We start from the raw sequence: 23,180 nt of genomic DNA on the forward strand, positions 1-23,180 counted from the left end.
TTTTTGGTGTAAGGTACACAACAGCATCCCCTGTTAAAGCTCCCAGAAGGGGAAGTAGAAACTTAAAAACCCCAATTTGGGGAAAATCAGAAACCTCCAGAACGGACCACAGGTGGGAGGAGCCCCCCTTCCAGGCCCACAGGTTGAAGTGGATGCTGCATGTACCAAATACAGACAAATATATACACATTACAGACAAGTACAGGTAAACAATATAGATTACAGAAAACATATTGTGCTATATAATGCAATTATGATTTGACAGCAGGCAAAGCCATTGGGTAGGAACCTTCCCACAGTCCAACCAAGTGGACCTCAGACAGTCAATCTCTTAACCCGTGATGGTCGATCAGCGCAGGGCCAAATGAGGGCTGTCAAGTCAACCTTCACCATCTAGCTCGCCCCCTCTCCGAGCCGGGAGAACGGGGCAGGAAAAAAAAAAGAAGAAAGCTGCAGACAGGCCCATTAACTAAATGCGTTTGAGTATAAATGTGTTTTCAGTCGGGATTTAAAGATTTCTACTGAGGTGGCTGCGCGAACTTCCATAGGTAGGGTATTCGATAGTACTGGTGCGCAAATGGAAATGCCCTTGATCCCGCGGACTTCTTTTTAGCCTGTGGGGTCGATAGCAAACCGGCATTTTGTGACCAAAGTTGTTGGGATGGAACATATGGTGATGCTAAGTTGACAGGATAGGAAGGAGCTTAACCGTGTAAAATTTTATAAGTAATTAACAACACCTTAAAATCACATCTCATATGTATTGGAAGCCAATGCAGGTTAGCTAGAATCGGAATGAATGATCCAACTTTCTCGTCCTTGTCAATAGTCTCTGCATTCTGTACACACTGCAGGCTTTTAATGTAGGACATGGGAAGTCCAGAAAACAAAATGTTGCAATAGTCTAGGCGCGACGTAACAAATGCATGAATTAATGTTTCAGCATCGCTAGGAGAAAGAATAGGGCGAATTTTAGCTATATTGCGAAGGTGAAAAAAACCCTGTTCTTGTCATGTTATTAATATGTGTTCGAAAAGAGAGAGTTGAGTCAAATATCACACTTAAGTTTTTTGCAAACCATAAAATTATGAATATGTAAAAAAAAAAAAAAAAAAAAAAGAGGCACATCAGGCTACATAATTGTAGTCTACAAAAATTTGCCTGTCAAGGTTTTCAATTGGTGGATAACCTTCTGACAAGGGCCTATAACACTTGTGCGCTGTCTGCTTATCTTAACAACACTTTGTCACCTTTTTTGCACTGTCGTGGCTGTAGAGTGGAAAAGCAAGACTTTTGTTTTTTTGTCCCTCATTGCTGTCACTCATATTTCCAAAGTAGCACTGGCAAGATGTACGACAAAAAATATAGTGGAGCTCACAAGAGGAAAGTGCAGCAGGAGAAAGAAAAAGAGAGGGGCAACTGCTCAGTAAGATCCCAAAACTGACAGGATATTTCAAGGTTACTGAATCTTCTCCTGGTTGTCACGGTCATGACCATCCACCGCAGGTGCGGGACGAGGACAATGAGCAAGTAACGTTGAGTACGTAGCCGCAACTAGCTCCAGCCCAAATAATATTGCTTGCAAGGCAGATCGCGCCTCACTTTGAAGAGGAGTTTGGGAGGTCGACTGAGCCACCTGACACACATGCCTGTTGTGACAACAGTGTGCCGGGAGTTGCCATAGTGTGCTAGCTGCCACAAATTTCACCGCTTTCGCTGCAGTACAAGATGACGTCAATCCTGCAAATGTTACCGGGAGCAGGCGCCTTTCTCCGAGAGAAGAACATTGTTATGGGTAGTTGTTGGCGCTCTTTCTTTTTCTGAGCAAGAAGATTTTTATAAACGGATATGCCCGGGCATCGAATTAAAGTGAAACCTCTTATATCATAACAATACAATTGAAATTTCAATTTATTACAAAAGAAATCTAGGTATAAGTCATATTTCCAAAGCTGTGTGTTTTTCCGTTGCTGTCTGTGTACCTACATAGTGTGTACATTTGCTCTCGGCACGCCTCCAAGTCACGTGATCGGCTCCAAGAGACCAAGCTGTCAATTAATGTCCTTACTAGCACGTTCGCAACGTGTGTGCTGAGCTGAGCGCACACGGACGGTTACAGGAGACACAGCAGAGACGAAAGCAAGCCTTTGGATCCTCTTGCCTTTTGTAATAAATTGACAAGTGAAAAACCAATACAGTACAGCGTCAATATTTTATTTCTAGACAACAGTAAAGCCCCTGAGCCAATCAGGATTCAGAGTACAATGCACTGTAAAAAATATCCACCCTGTAAAAAATCCGTGAAGCAAACATTACTACCTTTTTAACATTAACAAAAGAAAAAAAGCAATATAAATCAACAATTATTGAACATTTTAATTTGTTGCTTTTACTGTCTAGTTTATGTTTTGGTCCAATTATTATTCCACCCTGTACTGTTCGTTATAATCTTACATGAGTTTGAATATGTTAGTTCATAACAAAGTTACATAAAAGGGTGTACATGCACAGAAAACTTGTGCAGCCACTTATTTGCAGCTATATTTGAGTTGCTTATTTTTACTTACACTCTACAAAAGCTTTCACTTTCTTTTTGGACAGATTTTTGGTGGCAATCACGGCATAAAACAAATTAAACAAATTAAAACATGTATGTCCCTTTGTCTCATTTTCATATCACCCACATTTGGCATGTAACTCACCCGAAGCATCTTCTCTACTTTGGCAATACTTTTCACAAATATGGTACCGAGCTGGTCACCAACACCTGCCAAGAGGAATCCAAACAATGGGATGCCAAATATTGCATAAAGAATGCAGAAAATCTTTCCTCCTTCAGTGCTTGGAGCGATGTTACCATAGCCTACAAAAATAGGGAAGATAAAATTATTATTATATTTATTTTAGCTTTGTTCTAAATGTACAATATTCTTTGTTATACATACATGTGAAAGGAAGACACATAACATTACATTTTACCTATGGTTGTGATAACAGTTCCAGCAAAGAAAAAGGCACTACCCAGATCCCAGTGGCTGGAGTTATAAGAGGTATCACCAATGGGATTCACGCCAGCATTCACAGCATCAACAGAGTGCTGGAAAGAGAAGCCAAGGGAGAGACACATTAGATTTATTAATTTTGAAAATAGTCTGTTGTTGTTGCCAAGTTGCGCCTCTCACACCTGTGCTGCTATTCAAGGTTGTGAATAGATGGCGTAAACTGGTAGGAACTGTTTATTACTTAATGATTTGATTCAGAGGGCTATGGTTTAATTCAAGATGTTATTGGATTTTCAATGTCTTGAACCAATGCATTATTAACGACTGTTCCCGAGACTGCATGGCCTCCCATAAGTGTCCTTCCCTCCAAAAGAGGTGGTGAAATATGTACTCCTGTGTGTGACTTTGATTGACTAAATATGCATTACAATACCTTCATCTTTTGTTCAGAACTGATGGTTTATCATAAGTAACTTACACAACTTCCTTGTTTTATTCCCGCTAAACATCTACTGTGCTTTGTTATGGATACTTATTGTATATTGTTTCACTACGCAGAACTACACGGTCATTGAATAAATTCTGGAATTCATCGCACCAATCAGACGCTGGGTGTCTAGGCTTCTATGTGTAGTGAGCTGGCTCAAATGCTCTGCTTCACCATGACGATTAGATAATCTGTTTGAAGCAGAATCTCTCTTTGATTGAAAGTAAGATACTGTAAAAAAATCACATTGATGATGTAGGCCAGAAAAAAAAGTGAACATTCCTTCTTTGCCACTACCGATTAAAATAAAGCACTGTATTACAAAAATAAAATAAATAAAACTTTGCCAACAATCAACAACACAGTTTCAATTATGTATATAAGCATACCTTCTAATTGGTTGACCTCTGTCCGCATTAAAGCTTGATTTATGATGGAGGCTGATGTCTGACTATGATTACAAATTCACACAAACGGGGCTCTTTATCAAGAAAAACTCAACTTCATGAGGCTTGGTCACCCAATACTGTTTCCTTGGCTTGTTTCAGTCAGTAGGTGTTGAGTGGGGAAAGCAGGTTTTTAGCACTATGTATAAGTGAAAGAACTAGCATGCAGTATGAACTGTGGTGTGTAGACCCATGTCTGCTCTTATCCTACAGTATGTGTGTCTTATTCTTCATTGGCAGAGTGAGGGATGGTGGCCGGTTCTGTCGACAACACACGTCTTGTTCATCTGTTTTTCAAGTTTATTTTATTTATTTATTTATTTATTTTCCTGCAGTTTGCAAGTGATTTTTGTTATATCTTTCTTTCTGTTTGTGAGCATTCTTTCAGTTTTTGATACTTCCATTATGGCTTTATTTCAATAATTCCTTCAGCTGGATCGTTTTTATGCAAATAAATTATTTGAACCTCATCTTGTGTCTGCCTTTTTGGGATCCACAAAGCAGTGGCAACACACCCCTCCAACAGCACAAACAGATGCAAAGAAAGGAGATCTGTTTCTGCATCTGCATAAGTAAGTAAAACAAAGTACAATGTAATTCATTGAAAGTTTTTATATCTATGTACAATATATTGTTTTTGAACTGCGATAGTGTAGTGCAGGGTTTTAAAGTTTTGCCCTGAAATTTTGCCTTTCGAGTGAAGTTAATTTTTTTTAAACTTTTTTCGCGTTTCGCGTCGCAAAAACCAATCAAGTTTTGCCCTGAAATTTTGCCTTTCGAGTGAAGTTAATTTTTTTTAAACTTTTTTCGCGTTTCGCGTCGCAAAAACCAATCAACTTTGGCAACTTTCAACGGCTCAAGCAGGGGGCAGGAATGAATCATGGCGGCCGCTTTGCAGTCACCGGGAGCTATCCAACACAGCCAGCTGAGCTTTCAATACAAAATGGAGCCAAGCAAGAGCACTCACCTGACTTGTAGAATGGCGGAAGCGTAAACTTGGGACAACTGGTATGTGCAGCGTTTGCTTCCTTTTTTAACAGCTGTTGAACCGTAGTTACTGTGCTAACGAAAGTGCAGCATTGTCAGCTCAGTATTTAGGATGGTATCGGCCACTTGATTGCAACACTGTAACTTTATTTTATTTTTTTTGGCAGACTAGTATTGCTGTAAAGCGAGGGACACACAATGCAAAAAAAAGAAGAAGAAAGGTGCTGTCGGTGAAAGTATTGGCTCTGCCACATGCCAGAAAAGTGAAAGCTCTCAGCAATGCTCTTCTTTCTGGGTCTACCGTAAAGTGCACCGCAAGTTCGCTCCACTCCCCTCTCCTCTCTTCGCGTGACAAAAAAGTGGACAAAAAGTGTCAGAAAGCCCCGCGAATGAGCGTAGGAACATGAATTTTCGTGTTCGGTGTGCACGCAGCATTAGTATTCATCCTTAAAACTGTGAAATGGTCTTGCCTTTTTGGGTAGTCAGTGACAGGCAAAGTAAGAATCCAGACAAGCAGAACCGAGCTCCATATATTCGGGGAGTCAGGGGCAAGCAGACAAGCAGAACAGAGCTCCATATACAGTATTTGGGTAGTCAGGGGCAAGCAGAATAGGAAGGACGTCAAGTGTACAAATAGTCTTGGCCAGGCAGGGGCAGGATTTAGGCAGGCAGAATGGTAATAAATATAGACTGGGGAAATAACTGATTGTGATGGACTGATTGAATGTAATTTGGTCAGACGGATTTGAGGTTTGTGAGGGAGAATGAGCTGATAAGCAGGTTGTGACAATATATAGCCAATTTACAGAAATAAGAGTAATTGCAAAAACTGAAAAAAGAGGAAATCAGCAGAGAGAAAATATGAAGACTGGTGTTGTTACATTGTTGCAAAGTTAACATGGCACGACACTGCCTGTGCTGGGGTTTAAGACCCTTATTCTTTTGACAAAAACATGTTCGGTCCCCAAAATATAATGTCATGGATGTTGAGAGGACCAGAATGGGTAAATGATTGTGGACACATTGTAAGTAGTAATTTATTGGAAGCAGACAACCCTACATTGTCTTGATTTCCAAATTCTAGAAATTCGCACACATGAAAGAGATGTCAGCTCAAATCTCAAACATGTACATGTAGGAGACTTCGTGGTATGGGATGAGAGCTTGATGTAACTAGGTTGACAGGCAGCTATTTCAAAGGCCGTGCAGCAGGTCAGATAACAAGGACTAATTGTAGACCAGCAAAGGTGAAGCAAGGTTGTATTAGCGTGGATTTCTGTGGACATGTAGTGTGTCCTTCAACTGCAAAGCGTATCATCTTGATGCCATGTTAAAAAGCCTTGTTCACTTACTTGAAATTAATAGGATTTATTGCCAGCAAGATGGACAAAACTCTGGGAAAATGTTGGGGAAAAAGTTAGGGAAAATGCCATCCAAATTTGTCACTCATTTTGAGGATTTTGATATGTTAAAAATATCATATTGCTCATCATATTTCAGATCGTCTCAATTGATTAGGACTGGGCTGCTGAATGAAGGACCCAAGAGCACACACAGGTAGGTGGATTTAGTAACTGAATGTTTATTTAACAGGAGATACTTGCTGAGGTGGAGGCTGGTGAGAGTGGGTTGCTTGTGGGGGAGCTGTCAGGGAAGCAGGGGCGTGACGGGCGATTGGTCGAGAAAGAACCGACGAGGCAGGGACTCGAGCAGGGAGGTTATATCAGCAGGCTAATGGGTGTACGAGTTCGGGGAGGGTCGAAGTCAGGAGTGGGCAGCGTCGAATCACGGGGAATCTGTCAGGAAGTATCTGTCAGGAATGCTCGGCTTGGTGCATAGAGACAATCTGGCAGTTTGAGTGAGGAAAGGTTACATAGGAAGTTATATACTGTGTAGGTTATTAGCAGCAGCTGTGATGTTTGGCGCTGATTGGCAGGGAAGGAGAGCAGGTGTGTTGAAGCAGAGGATGGCGGTGACTGACTGATGGATTGTGACAGTATTATGTTAAAAACAAATTTATCTTAAAACATCAGGTTTTATCAATAGTATGAATAGTGTGAATCTATTAACCTTAGATTAAAGCAATAAAAATGTAAATAAACAAAGAAATAAATGACCACACAGCCAACTGCGGTTTCCTCCCAATAATAAACCATCTTTTTCAAGACTGGGATTATGATCATTTTAAAGTTGTCAATACACTCACTTTTTATTTTGTTTTGACTATTAAGCTGAATAAGGCCTGCATGTAAATTATGTCATTATTTTTGCTGTGATGTGAATTATTTTCTGCCTCTTGACCAGACCACCCATGAAAAAGAAACCTCAACCTAGCATTCCTACTAGTTTTAAACAAAGGATATGACTCAGGTTCATGAAAGTCTGGCTACCCTGTCCCAGTTTGATTTAGTATCCCTGGAGTGTCTTACACAACTGGTTAATGCAGCAAAGCCGACGTCCTGCATGCTCGACCCGATTCCAGGCAAACTCGTCAAAGATTTATTCCCGGTCTTGGGGTCATCTGTCTTGAATATTATCAACCTGTCACTCTCCTCTGGCATTGTACCTGAGACTTTTAAGACGGACGTCATTCAACCATTACTTAAGAAACCTCACCTAGATCCTGAAGATCTCTCTAACTATAGGCCAGTGTCACACCTTCCGTTTATCGCCAAAATTCTTGAGAAAGTTGTAACACAACAGCTTAGCGATTTTATGATAGACAACAATAGATTTGAACTCCTTCAGTCAGGTTTTAGGGCCAACCACTCAACTGAGACAGCCCTAGTAAAAGTGACGAATGATCTTCTATTAGCCTTGGATTCCAACGTCTCATCAGTATTATTACTGCTTGATTTTAGTGCCGCATTTGACACTATTGATCATCATATTCTTATAGAACGTCTTAGATCATGTGTTGGTATCTGGGGATCAGCACTTTCTTGGTTCAGATCTTACATCCTGGGAAGGACGCATAGTGTTTCTTATGGTGATGCGATCTCTGAGTCTTTCTCCGTCTCATGTGTTCGGAGGTACTGTTCAACATCTACATGATTCCTCTCGGCGATATTATACGCAAACATGCTATTAGTTTTCATTGCTATGCTGATGATACCCAACTCTATATGCCCTTAGAAATAACGGATCCGTGCAAGTGCAGTAAACTGGAGGCTTGCCTTGCCGAGATTAAACAATGGATGTCTTCCAATTTTCTGCTTCTCAACCCTAATAAAACTGAGATGTTATTTATTGGCCCTGCTCATCATCAGCACTTGCTTAAGAATACCACGCTGAACCTAGAAAACTGTATTATTTCCCAAAGTAGTTCTGCAAAAAATCTCGGCGTGATATTTGACTCCACTCTCTCCTTTCGAACACATATTAATAACATGACAAGAACGGGGTTTTTTCACCTCCGCAATATAGCTAAAATTCGCCCTATTCTTTCTCTTAGCGATGCAGAAACATGAATTCATGCATTTGTTACGTCGCGCCTAGACTATTGCAACATTTGTTTTCTGGACTTCCCATGTCCTACATTAAAAGCCTGCAGTGTGTACAGAATGCAGCAGCGAGACTATTGACAAGGACGAGAAAGTTTGATCATATTACTCCGATTCTAGCTGACCTGCATTGGCTTCCAATACACGTGAGATGTGATTTTAAGGTGCTGTTAATTGTGTGAAGGTGGAAACTTCACACATATGTTATTCCTTGACTTTATTGTGTGAAGGTGAAACCTTCACACTTATGTTTTTCTCCACCTTTATTATTATTATTATTGTGTGAAGGTGAAACCTTTTTTTTTTTAATTATTATTATTATTATTATTATTATTCTGCCGTTTTTTGGGAAGTTTCTTCTCTTTCCCAGTTTATCCGATTCACGCCGTTCCAATTTCATCTTATTCCACTTATTCCCATTCGGGCGCGTGTATTTTTATAATTACAATTATTCATAGATTTCCCACAATTCCCTGTTTTCCGCGCCAAAAATGCCATTGACTTAGATTGGGTGATTTTTCATTTCATTATTACATCTTTCACATTTCATATTTTCAAAATTTAACTCATTCAGCTTGCCTTAGGGATCATTCCCATCATTCCAGTAATTCATAGTTTCCAATAATTTCCCATAATTCCATATTTTTCCCACCTTCAATATTTCATAATGCATTTCCAATGGGAGGGCTTCCCATTCATTCTCAATGGGACAATTAACATTTCACATTTTCATGTTTCCCATTTCATATTCATAACATTTAACTCTTTCATTCCCCCTTATGGCTCATTCCCATCGATCCAATAATTCACAATTATTAATAATTCCCATAATTCCATATTTTTCAACTATTACAATTTGTTATTCATTCCCAAAGGCAGATTTTTCTTTTCCTCTTTGAAGCTTCCTTATTTTGCATTCAAATCATTCAGCTATTTCATTTCACATTGTCTTCATTACACATATTCACACGTACCAGTAATTCATAACAATATTAATAAATTTACCCATAATTCCTCATTCCCATTTTCCTCACCAAAACTTTGTAACCTTCTATCTTGGCCATTCTTGCTCCGATTCTCACCGTTCTAACTTTAATCAATTCCCCCAAATCCCGGCCATTCCATGGTGGTATCCATTTTCCTTTTCCCAGAAATAAAAAATTACCCACAATTCCACTTTTTCAGTTTTTCCCTTATATCTTTGCCATTCCTTCTCCGATTTCCACCATTCCAACTTTAATCGATTCCCCTGATGCCCACCATTCCATTCGTCTATCCATTTTCCTCATCCCAGAATTCAAAATATTCCCACAATTTCACACACTGTACCTTTAATGAACCAATTCATTTTCAATGAGGTCATTCATTGTGTTGGGGTTTGACCTTCGTGGACTACTGTTTAGGTAGACAAAGTACTCCATTTCCCATGGGGTCGTCAGGTGGCCATCTTGGACACTTGGCTACATACACTGAGACTCCATTTCCCATCATTCTTCAGGGGAGGCCATCTTGGATATCTGATCAGACATCTCATGAGCGCTCAGCCCAACTTCCACCCAGGATGGCAGCCATCTTGGTTAACTCAGAACAATAAAAACGACTCTCTCCAAATGTTGAACATCCAATCTATTAAATATGATCCCCCAAATTTCAGAATTTGTTGTTTGAGTGTACTTTTTTTCTTCCTTTTTGAAATTTTGTGATATTCTCAAAATTCAAAGAATTGTTGTTTTTTTCACTTAATGACTACAGGTGTTTGTCCGATTGAGTCCGATTCAGCGTTTAACCGTTCATCTTGACCCTGCCAATGACCTTCGGGTGTCATTTACCCATAAAGCATCTTTTTGCATAAGTAATAGCCCCCTAAAACTCGCGAAAAATCAGATTTTTTATGTTTCCTCTTGTGATACCTCCATTTGCGTCCGACCTAAACTTATCGTTCCAACTTTAGGTGTTTCCCATTATGAGTTAGATTGCCAAGAACACCCTCACACCAAAAATTTCAAGTTTTTCCCATTTTTTTACCCATAATTCCTCAGTTAACTGTTCTTGCCAAAACATTGTAACCTTCTGTCTTCGCCATTTTTCATCCGATTCCCACCGTTCAAACTTTAATCGATTCCATTCATCCCCGCCAATTCATTGGTGTATTCATTTACCTCTTAGCAGAATATAAAATTTTCCCACCATTCCACATACTGTACCTTTAATGAACCAATTCATTTTCAATGAGGTCATTCATTGTGTGGGCGTTTGGCCTTCGTGGACAACTGTTTAGGTAGACAGAGTACTCCATTTCCCATGGGGTCGTCAGGTGGCCATCTTGGACACTTGGCTACATACACTGAGACTCCATTTCCCATCAAACCTCAGGGGCGGCCATCTTGGATATCTGATCAGACATCTCATTCAGTTTTTCCCTTGTATCTTTGCCAGTCTTCATCCGATTCCGACCGTTCGAATTTTAATCGATTCCCCCAAGTCTCGGCATTCCATGGTGGTATCCATTTTCTTCTTCCCAGAATTCAAAATTTTCCCACAATTCCACTTTTTCAGTTTTTCCCTTATATCCTTGCCATTCTTCATCCGATTCCGACTGTTCTATCTTTAATTGATTCCCCCAATTCCCGCCATTCCACATCATTCAAAACCGCTCCCTTCAGGTGTTTCACCTTCACACGCAATTTCTTCAGAATTGCACATATTCTAGTTATTGTGTGAAGGTGAAACCTTCACACATATGTTATTCCTTGACTTTATTGTGTGAAGGTGAAACCTTCACACATATGTTATTCCTTGACTTTATTATTGTGTGAAGGTGAAACCTTCACACTTATGTTTTTCTCCACCTTTATTATTGTGTGAAGGTGAAACCTTCACACTTATTTTTTTCTCCACCTTTATTATTATTATTATTATTATTATTATTTTTATTATTTCGACCGTTTTTTAGGTTCGTTTCAACTCGTTCCCAGTTCATCCAATTCATGCCGTTCAAACTTCATATCATTCCACATATTGATGTTTAGAGGGGGTCTATTTTTCAAGTTTCAACTTTTCATCGTTTTCCTACAATTTAAGTTTTTGTACCGTAAAAATGGCCTAATGTAAAGTGAATGGGCTGGTCTTCGTACTTTATTTTTAAACTTTAACGGTTTCGGCATTTCCTATGTCCCCGTGGCTCATGGGATTTGTGTACCGCATTCGCACTTCATGTTCGTGGGTTCAATACCAGGCTGCCCCTTTTCGCACATTCAGTGTTTTTTTTTTCAGTTAATTCCGTATTTTCTTTTGCTTTCAACTCCTTCCCAGTTCATCCAATTCATGCCGTTCATGCCGTGCTTTTGTATTTTTCAAGGTTCAACTATTCATCGTTTTCCTACAATTCACGTTTTTTATACTGTTCATATTTAAAGAATTTAGCCTTTTCAAACTGTTCTTACTTTCATTTCATCTTACTTTTCATTCGACAGTTGAACTTTTCTCAGTTTTTTTAACTTTGTATTATTCGTAATACTTCACAAATTCACGTTCAAACATACTTCATTCCCTTTATTTAAAGCTTTCACAGTGTGGTCTGACACCGCCCCCCAGTGGCCCAGTGTTAGAGTTGTCATCTTCAACATGTCCGTGTCCCGGTTCGGGCAAATCGCGTTTCACGTTTACAGTTGTTTTTTCTCTTCTGCTTTTAGTTCGGATCATCCACACTTTTTTTTATAATTCAAACATTCGTTTTTTTTTTAGTTTCCAACTTTGTGTTATTCATATTTTTTCACACATTCACATCATTCCACAGTTCAACTTTTTTAAATTTTTCAACTTTGTATTATTCATATTTCTTCACATTAACATTATACCACAGTTCATCTTTCAGCTACAATTCAAGTTTTTCTACCGTAAAAAATGGCCAAATGTTAAGTGAATGGTGTGATTCAAAAACATGCAGGATACAACCCCTCGAGGACTGGAGTTTGACACCTACAGTTTAGTTACACAAAGTACACCATTTCTCATGATGCCATCGGGCGGCCATCTTAGACCACTGAAGACTCCAACTCCCATCTGCCCTTATGGGCGGCCATCTTGGATATTTTCTTAGACGTCTCATGACCTCTCACTTCTGCTTCCACCTCGTACAGCATCTGGCTTGGTGAACTCAGCTTGATTCATACATTCAGTTTTTTTCAGTTTTTCAACTTTGTATTATTCATATTTCAAGCAGTAAAAAAACTGAAAAAGTTTGATTAGGGATCATTTTTAAACTCCTGATAATGAGTTTTCACACATTCAGTGTTTTTTTTCAGTTAATTCAGTATTTTCTTTTGGTTTCAACTCCTTCCCAGTTCATCCAATTCATGCCGTTCAAACTTCATATCATTCCACATATTCACGTGAAGTGCTTTTGTATTTTTCAAGGTTCAACTATTCATCGTTTTCCTACAATTCACGTTTTTTATACTGTTCATATTTAAAGAATTTAGCCTTTTCAAACTGTTCTTACTTTCATTTCATCTTGCTTTTCATTCCACAGTTGAACTTTTCTCAGTTTTTTAAACTTTGTATTATTCGTAATTCTTCACAGATTCACGTTCAAAACATACGTCATTCTCTTTATTTAAAGCTTTCACAGTGTGGTCTGACACCGCCCCCCAGTGGCCCAGTGGTAGAGTTGTCATCTTCAACATGTCCGTGTCCCGGTTCGGGCAAATCGCGTTTCACGTTTACAGTTGTTTTTTCTCTTCTGCTTTAAATTCGGATCATCCACACTTTTTTAAGATTAAAACATTCGGTTTTTTTTTTCAGTTTTCAACTTTGTGTTATTCATATTTTTTCACACATTCACATCATTCCACAGTTCAACTTTGTTCAATTTTTCAACTTTGTATTATTCATATTTCTTCACATTACCATTATACCACAGTTCAACTTTCAGCTAAAATTCAAGTTTTTCTACCGTAAAAAATGGCCTAATGTTAAGTGAATGCTGTGATTCAAAAACATGCAGGATACAAGCCCTCGAGGACTGGAGTTTGAAACCTATAGTTTAGTTACACAAAGTACACCATTTCCCATGATGCCGTCGGGCGGCCATCTTAGACCACTGAAGACTCCAACTCCCATCTGCCCTCATGGGCGGCCATCTTGGATATTTTCTTAGACGTCTCATTACCTCTCACTTCTGCTTCCACCTAGTACAGCATCTGGCTTGGTGAACTCAGCTTGATTCATACATTCAGTTTTTTTCAGTTTTTCAGTTTTCAACTTTGTATTATTCATATTTCAAGCAGTAAAAAAACTGAAAAGTTTGATTAGGGATCATTTTTAAACTCCTGATAATGAGCTAATCATTTGAATGAGGTGGATTTGAATGAGGTGGATTGTGGATTGATGTGAAACAGTGAAGAAATGTGAATGATACAAAGTTGAAAAACTTTGTATTTTCTCTTCTGCTTTTACTTCGGATCATCCACACTTTTTTACGATTCAAACATTCGTTTTTTTTTTCAGTTTCTCAGTTTTTCAACTTTGTAGGATTCATAATTTTTCACAGATTCACTTCATTCTCCAGTTCAACTTTTTCAGTTTTTCATTCATCTTCAAATTCCACAGTTCAACTTTTTTTCAGTTTTTCAACTTTGTATTCATATTTCTTCACAGATTCACACCATTCAATCGTTCCACGTAATTCCACTTTTCAATTCCCAAACCTTCAACAGTTTCACCTTCACACGCAATTTCTTCAGAAATTGCACATTTTCTAGTTATTATTATTACTCTGCCGTTTTTTGGGACATTTCATCTCTTTCCCAGTTTATCCGATTCACGCCGTTCCAATTTCATCTTATTCCACTTATTCCCATTCGGTGCGCGTGTATTTTTATAATTCCAATTATTCATAGATTTCCCACAATTCCCTGTTTTCCGAGCCAAAAGTGCCATTGACTTACATTGGGTGATTTTTCATTTCAATATTACATCTTTTACGTTTCATATTTTCAAAATTTAACTCATTCAGCTTGCCTTAGGGATCATTCTCATCATTCCAGTAATACATAGTTTCCAATAATTTCCCATAATTCCATATTTTTCCCACCTTTAATATTTCATAATGCATTTCCAATGGGAGGGCTTCCCATTCATTCTCAATGGGACAATTAACATTTCACATTTTGATGTTTCCCATTTCATATTCATAACATTGAACTTATTCATTCCACCTTATGGCTCATTCCCAACAATTCAATAAATCAAAATTATGAATAATTTCCCATAATTCCATATTTTTCACCTATAACAATTTGTTATTCATTCCCAAAGGCAGATTTTACTTTTCCTATTTGAAGCTTCCTCATTTTGCATTCAATTCATTCCAATTCATTTCACATTGTCATCATTACACATATTCACACAAACCAGTAATTCATAACAATATTAATAAATTTACCCATAATTCCTCATTCCCATTTTCCTCACCAAAACTTTGTAACCTTCTATCTTGGCCATTCCTACTCCGATTCCCACCGTTCCAACTTTGATGGATTCCCCCAAATCCCGGCATTCCAAAGGGGTAGCTTCCCAGAACTCAAAATTTTACCCACAATTCCTCATTCTGTAGTCACAAAGAATCCATTCATTTTCTATGGGGTCATTCATTCTGTGAGCATGTGACCTTCTTGGACTACTGTTCAGGTACACGTTGTACTCTATTTACCATGGTAGCCCCACCCAGCGGCCGTCTTGGATTTCAAAATTTAACTCATTCAGCTTGCCTTAGGGATCATTCCCATCATTCCAGTAATTCATAGTTTCCAATAATTTCCCATAATTCCATACTTTTCGCACCTTCAATAATTCATAATTCATTTCCAATGGGAGGGCTTCCCATTCATTCTCAATGGGACAATTAACATTTCACATTTTGATGTTTCCCATTTCATATTCATAACATTTAACTCTTTTATTCCACCTTATGGCTCATTCGCATCGATCCAATAATTCACAATTATTAATAATTCCCATAATTCCATATTTTTCACCTATAACAATTTCTTATTCATTCCCAATGGCAGATTTTACTTTTCCTATTTGAAGCTTCCTCATTTTGCATTCAATTCATTCAGCCAATTCATTTCACATTGTCATCATTACACATATTCACACAAACCAGTAATTCTTAACAATATTAATAAATTTACCCATAATTCCTCATTCCCATTTTCCTCACCAAAACTTTTTAACCTTTTATCTTGGCCATTCATGCTCCGATTCCCACCGTTCCAACTTTAATCGATTCCCCCAGTTCCCGCCATTCCATGGTGGCATCCATTTTCCTTTTCCCAGAAATAAAAAATTACCCACAATTCCACGTTTTCAGTTTTTCCCTTATATCTTTGCCATTCCTTCTCCGATTTCCACCATTCACACTTTAATCGATTCCCCTGATGCCCGCCATTCCATTCGTGTATCCATTTTCCTCTTCCCATAATTCAAAATATTCCGACAATTCCACATGCTGTACCTTTAATGAACCAATTCATCTTCAATGAGGTCATTCATTGTGTTGGGGTTTGGCCTTTGTGGACTACTGTTTAGGTAGACAAAGTACTCCATTTCCCATGGGGTCATCAGGTGGCCATCTTGGAAACTTGGCTACATACACTGAGACTCCATTTCCCATCATTCTTCGGGGGAGGCCATCTTGGATATCTGATCAGACATCTCATGAGCGCTCAGCCCAACTTCCACCCAGGATGGCAGCCATCTTGGTTAACTCAGAACAATAAAAACGACTCTCTCCAAATGTTGAACATCCAAACTATGAAATATAATCCCCCAAAATTCAGAATTTGTTGTTTGAGTGTACTTTTTTTCTCACTTTTTGAAATTTTGTGATATTTTACAAAATTCAAAGAATTGTTGTTTTTTTTCACTTAATGACTACAGGTGTTTGTCCGATTCAGTCTGATTCAGCGTTTGACCGTTCATCTTGACCCTGCCAATGACCTCCGGGTGTCATTTACCCATGAAGCATCTTTTTTGCATAAGTAATAGCCCCCTAAAACCCGCGAAAAATCAGATTTTTTATGTTTCCTCTTGTGATATCTCCATTTGCGTCCGACCTATACTTATCGTTCCAACTTTAGGTGTTTCCCATTATGGGTTAGATTGCCAAGAACACCCTCGCACCTGAAATTTCAAGTTTTTCCCATTTTTTTACCCATAATTCCTCAGTTTAATTGTTCTTGCCAAAACATTGTAACCTTCTGTCTTCGCCAAACTTCATCCGATTCCGACCGTTCAAACTCTAATTGATTCCATTCATCCACGCCAATTCATTAGTGTATTCATTTACCTCTTTCCAGGAATCAAAATTTTCCCACAATTCCACACACTGTACCTTTAATGAACCAAATCATTTTCAATGAGGTCATTCATTGTGTGGGCGTTTGGCCTTTGTGGACTACTGTTCAGGTAGACAGAGTACTCCATTTCCCATGGGGTCGTCAAGCGGCCATCTTGGACACTTGCCCACATACACTGAGACTCCATTTCCCATCAACCCTCAGGGGCGGCCATCTTGGATATCTGATCAGACATCTCATTCAGTTTTTCCCTTCTATCTTTGCCTGTCTTAGTCCGATTCCGACCGTTCCAATTTTAATCGATTCCCCCGATGCCCGCCATTCCTTTTTTACCCACAAATCAAAAATTACCCACAATTCCACTTATTCAGTTTTTCCTTTATATCTTTGCCATTCTTCATCCGATTCCTACCGTTCCAACTTTAAACGATTCCCCTAAGTTCTGCCATTTCATGGTGATATCAATTTTCTTCTTCCCAGAATTAAAAAATTACCCACAATTCCACTTTTTCTGTTTTTCCCCTATATCTTTGCCATTCTTCATCCGATTCCTACCGTTCCAACTTTAAACGATTCCCTCAAGTCCTGCCATTTCTAGGTTATATCCATTTACTTCTTCCCAGTATTCAAAAATTACCCACAATTCCACTTTTTTAGTTTTTCCCTTATATCTTTTCCATTTTTCATCCGATTCCCACCGTTCCAACTTTAATCGATTCCCCCAAGTCCTTACATTCCACATCATTCAACACCTATCCTTTCAGGTGTTTCACCTTCACACGCAATTTCTTCAGGAATTGCACATATTCTAGTTACTTATAAAATTCTACACGGTTTAGCTCCTTCCTATCTCGTCGACTTAGTATCACCTAATGTTCCGTCCTGACAACTTCGATCGCAAAATGCCGGTTTGCTATCGACCCCACGGGCTAAAAAGAAGTCTGCGGGATCAAGGGCATTTCCCATTCGCGCGCCAGTACTATGGAATGCCCTACCTATGGAAGTTCGCGCAGCCACCTCAGTAGAAATCTTTACATCCCGACTAAAAACACATTTATATTCAAAAGCATTTAGTTAATTTAGCCTGTCTGTAGCCTTCTTCTTTTTTCTTTTTTCCTGCCCCCCTCTTCCGGCTGGGAGAGGGGGCTAGCTAGATGGTGAGGGTTGACTTGACCGCCTCCATTGGGTCCTGCGCTGGTCGACCATTACGGGTTAGGAGTTTGGCCGTCTGCAGTCCACCTGGCTGGAATGTGGGATGGTTCCTGCCCAATGGCTTTGCCTGCTGTCAAGACATCACTGCACTATATAGCACAATATGTTTTCTGTAATTTATGTTGTTTCTGTGTCTGGTACATGCAGCATCCACTTCAACCTGTGGGCCTGGAAGGGGGCTCCTCCCACCTGTGGTCCCTTCTGGAGGTTTCTGATTTTCCCTAAATTGGGGTTTTTGAGTTTTTCCTTCCCCTTCTGGGAGCTTTGACAGGGGATGCTGTTGTGTACCCTATACTGAAAAGATGTCTCTGTACGACCTCTTTTCATTCTGTGAAGCCCTTTGAGACTTCGGTGATTTAGGGCTATATAAATAAAATTTGATTGATTGATAAATAAAATTTGATTGATTGATTGATATGACTGATTGACTATGCTACAGCTCCCTGCATAAACACTAAACAAGATGTGTAGTATAGAAAATTGATGAATAGTGAGGAATAAAAGCATAATATATCAATACAGTATCATAATCAACAATCAGTACAATAGTCCGTATCTCATAAAAATGCAGTAAAGGAATAGACTCTAGACAAAAATCTTAGGACAATAATATCTTCATTAGTAATCATTGCCTTCAGCAACTGGCCTCAGGGGAAATAGTGTAATATGGTGTAACATTATTTACTGCTGTGACTGGCCTGTTTTAAAAGAGACTATAATTTCCAACAAAAAAAAGCCTTGTCATAAGAATTGCATCACACGCACAACTTAAATCCTTACATTTCAAACATACATACATTACTTGCATTACAAACTGAGGAATTGTTGTTGAATATGTTTGCACTATAAATGAACTGTTATTGCACAGTTGGCAAAGCAATATCCACCTCACTGCATAGGCACAATTATTGGAAAGGTGAATTTGAGCATGCACTGTTGGTTTTGAGGGAATCTACTTTCATTCAAACCGAATAATTTTTCTAAATAGTCTTCAGTTTACCCAATCTAACGTGAAGTTAAGGTCAGATTTTTCTCAGGGCAGGTCAAGAGCCAGTTTGAGGCAGCCCTGCAAGTGGCTGGTGACCAGTTTAGTGCAAGGGTGAGCAAACGTTTTAATTTGGGCCACAATGGGTTTTCAAATTTGATAGAGGGGCTGGGCCAGGAATATTTGACTGGAGTATCTGGGCCAAATATATTGAAGCATTGCATGTAGTGCACAGGTCACAAACTCCAGTCTTCGAGGACCGGTATACTGCATGTTTGTGAACCTTCTCTCTCAAACACACCTGATTCAAATGATTAGGATAATTTACAAGCTCCTGCAATATTTGTTGCAGTTGTTTTTTAGTACAGGTGGAACGAGTGGTGACAAATGTTAGTTGTATGTGTGATAGAAACGTTTCAGCTAAAATGAAAGGAAAGCTGTACAAGATAGTCATGAGACAAGCAATGTTGTTTGGCCTGAAGAAAGTACCATTACAGAAAAGACAGGAGGCAGAGCTGGACGTAGCAGAGATGAATATGCTGAGTTTCTCTTTGGGAGTGACCAATAGGGATATGATTAGGGATTAATACATCAGAGGGACATCACATGTTAAAGTTTTGGGAAATAAAGTCAGAGAGGCCAGACTGAGATGGTTCGGGCATATCTGGAGGGGACATCATGAATATACAGATAGAAGGATGCTGAAGTTTGAATTGACAGGCAGGAGGTCTAGAACACATGTGACAAAGCGAGGGCCTGCAGGCCAGCTTTGGCCCACACAATGTTTTTCTCTGGCCCCCGGCTTAATATTGATTTATTAGAACCGCCTGTTTGCTGCGGCTTGTGGGCTACAGATGTTTTACACATAGAAATGCTATATTTCCCACAATGCAACAGTGGCACACTTGAGCGGAAGACGGCCTCACTTTATTATTCATCTGACAAAGTTCCCATCTATTTATTTGAGTAATCAATTTGTGCCCGTTCATGCTTATCTTCCCTATATCATCTCAAACTCTTGCTTTTCAAATAAACATCAAGTAGGACGGATGTTCACTCATGGAAAGTTTCGTATATGGTATATAACGAATCAGTCTAAATTGTAAGCCATGACTGCAACTACACAAAGACAGTATATGCACATACACCAAGTATGAAAAGAAGCTTCTAAATGTACGAAGAGCTGATTTGAAGCAATGTGCTCGAGGCTGTTGTTGGAACAGGAGGGTACCCAGCTACAGGTATTTTGTACCATTTATAGTGAGACAATGACTCAGAGAAAACAAAGCACCAGATTTGTATTACTTTCGTCCAGTCGTATACCAGAAATGAGTAATGGATAATAAAATGGCCGGTTTAATTTCATGACACATTTTCACTAAAAGTGAAGAAGTACGTTAAGTAAAAAATGTCACAGGGGTTCTGGCAGACATCTGTCACAATATCATCTCTGGCACAACTTTAAAAGGAAAGGCCTATTGAAAAACAACCCAGGTTGAATCATTGTATCGCACAACATATCAAGTACTCCACTGCTATACTGACACTCAACAACAGCTATATTGGGGCGGCATGGCTCGGTGGTAGAGCAGTCGTCTCCCAGCCAAAAGGCCGTGGTTTCGATCCCCCGACCATCAAGACCATGTCCAAGTGTCCTTAAGGAAGACATTTAACCCCCAGTTGCTCCTGAGGCTGCGTCATTAGTAGGTAAATGAGTAGTTAGTGTAAAGCGCTTTGAGTACCTAAGGTAGAAAAGCGCTATATAAGTGAAGTCCATTTATATCGAAGTTGACACTTTACTAAAGGACTTTTGTTTCAGTTTGGACATTGCCATGTCCACATTGCTATTTGCCCTGCCTCTCACAGGTATGGGTAGAGATTGCATCTTACAAAAACAATATCTACATTTTATGGATATTTGGTATCTTGCACAATGTTGTGCTCAATTTGAATTTTCACTTTATTGGAAATATTAATTTAATTTAAAACAGGTATTCTCATCTTTGCCGTTGTAGTGTAAATGTTGCCCTGACGTAGTTTTATCCCTGGAAAAAGAATGGACTTTTTCTTTTCTTTTTTTAACTAAAAGGTTAAGTGTGGTTTATTGAATTACAAAATGATGGCACAATGTGTTGACGAAAATGGGGTTTGATCGATTAATATCTCATCTTTCAGTGTCTTTAATTCCCTCTTGGGACCTCATCCAGTGCTGAGGTAACTCTCAAGTATCGATCGCGTCTGGTCTTACTTTGATGAGAGCCTCCAGCTCATCTGGGGACACACAGGGGTGTTTCTGCAGGAATGCTGCCTTCTCTGCTGTGATGGTGATTTTCTGGTTGTTTTCAAATGGCTGCTCCAGTGCCTGGAACACCAGTCCTCCTGCAACCAAATAGGCCACCACCACCACGAAAACTGCCAGCACCGTTTTCAGTTTCATCATGGTAAAAGGTGTGGTACCATCAGCTACTGCCTCCATGCTGGCAACCATGCTTGTGGGCCGGGAGATGGAGAGTCGCGGCAAAGAGCAGCCCATTGGGTTCTGCATAGTAGCCACGCTGGCGTGGACAAGGCTGGATTGAAGCATACCAGGTTGCATCTTTTTGGGTGGGACCAAGTTTGTCTGAACTGCCACTGAAGGTAAAAAAAAGAAAAATGGTTAAACAATATTATATGCAACTAAAAAAGGACATAAAGAATGTACAATAAACAGAATGTACAGAACAAAAAACCCAGACACCAGCCAAAACACAGCAAACATCAACCAGAACATGACAATACTGTCCACTACTGTGATAGGTCTTTTTTTTTTCCTATATGTACACACAATAGGGTTAAATCTTTTTAATTTTTAAATTTGTTATTTTACTGGTAGAATGCCAAGAATGGCAAACAATTAAGGGCAGATGTTACAAACCATTTTGGTAGCTGTTATAAGTCTGACAATTGCCTAAAAACGTTTCTGCACGTCTGAATTTACCATGAGCTCAGAAAACAACACAATGTGCCCTTTAACTACCTTAAGGAAAAAATATGCAGTAACTGTTACATTATACAGCATATTTGCCACCTGTAAGTCCTCTCCTTAAGAAAATTGTCTCGATTAAAAACTCCAACTCAATAGGAGGCAGCATTTCAGCTAAAAACAATTCTAAAGATAAACACTAAAACAAACAGTCGACTCAGTCCATACACTTACCTGCGGTCGCTTTAAATGTCAACTGAAAGAACAGGATCTCTGACAAGAGGCTGAAATGAGTCCTTTTATATCAGTGCATGGTGCCTGGGCTTATCCTGCCCAGTGTTTAAAAAGTACTACAAATACTAGTTCAGGTACTTCAGAAAAAAATAGTGAGTAAGTGGATTCGCTGACACCTCAAGAATCAAATCTGAATCAAAAGACTAAATATGAATACTATCTAATCCTCTGTACAATTTTTTTTAATTCAGATTTTTATTTTAGTATTATTATTATTTTACGGCACTTCATGGTTTTACTTTTTCCCCCTCAACAATATGCACCAATAAAAGCTGCATGTTGCTGAAATCACACCTATAAGACCACACCTGTCTGTCGGAGACACAGTGGAAGTGTTGATTGCCTCGCACATCACAGACAATGAACCAAAAATGATTTGGTTGAGGAAAATGTGTTAATTCTTTCTACTTGTTTACATTTGCTAATGTGGTAATGATATGGTGACTGTGACCAATACACCATATATTATTGACACAGACTACAATGCTTCAATTACTGCAAGTCATAATATGTACCTACTGTAATCACACAGTTTCAAGGTGCCATGAATGGTGCTCAAACGGCAATTTTCATGATTTACAGACTTCTGGTTCAAAAGACACCAAACAGTTTAAACAAATCCAAGTGACTATGGCTTTTATTGCAATATGCTCAAGTATTATGATTACAATAATATCACTTTAATATCAGACCCTGCCACAATTATTTGAACACGGAGCTGCTGTGATGGGACGTGACACACATTCAAAATTTGAGGTAGATCTGTCCATAACGGATGAGGTAATGCTAAATACAGAACAGCAGTGGAAATCTCTTCACTGCGCCACACTGAAGCGGTTGCTTTGTCGAAAACAATTTCCTCTCAAATTTAACATATACATGTGTGTCCCCTCTATCTTTTTGTTTTAATAACAACGGAATCGAAATGCTGTAGCTAAT

General features: G+C 39.0%; 1 protein-coding gene across 4 annotated transcripts in view; it reads right to left on the reverse strand.

The window, feature by feature from the left end:
- The window catches only part of kcnk10a (potassium channel, subfamily K, member 10a), a 50,064-nt gene that overhangs the window by 24,434 nt on the left and 2,450 nt on the right, over nt 1–23,180 (reverse strand). For 3 of the 4 annotated variants that reach the window (XM_088403014.1, XM_088403016.1, XM_088403017.1), the window contains 3 exons: nt 21,234–21,616; nt 2,980–3,097; nt 2,703–2,863 (listed from right to left, as the gene is read on the reverse strand). In XM_088403014.1, the coding sequence (XP_088259140.1) occupies nt 2,703–2,863; nt 2,980–3,097; nt 21,234–21,616 (662 nt within the window). The remainder of the gene's footprint in view (nt 1–2,702; nt 2,864–2,979; nt 3,098–21,233; nt 21,617–23,180) is intronic. The other variant, XM_088403015.1, reaches the window with a different exon arrangement.

This window comes from Hippichthys cyanospilos, chromosome 20 (assembly GCF_059441005.1).
Source record: "Hippichthys cyanospilos isolate Australia breed blue-spotted pipefish chromosome 20, RoL_Hcya_1.0, whole genome shotgun sequence".
NCBI lineage: Eukaryota > Metazoa > Chordata > Actinopteri > Syngnathiformes > Syngnathidae > Hippichthys > Hippichthys cyanospilos.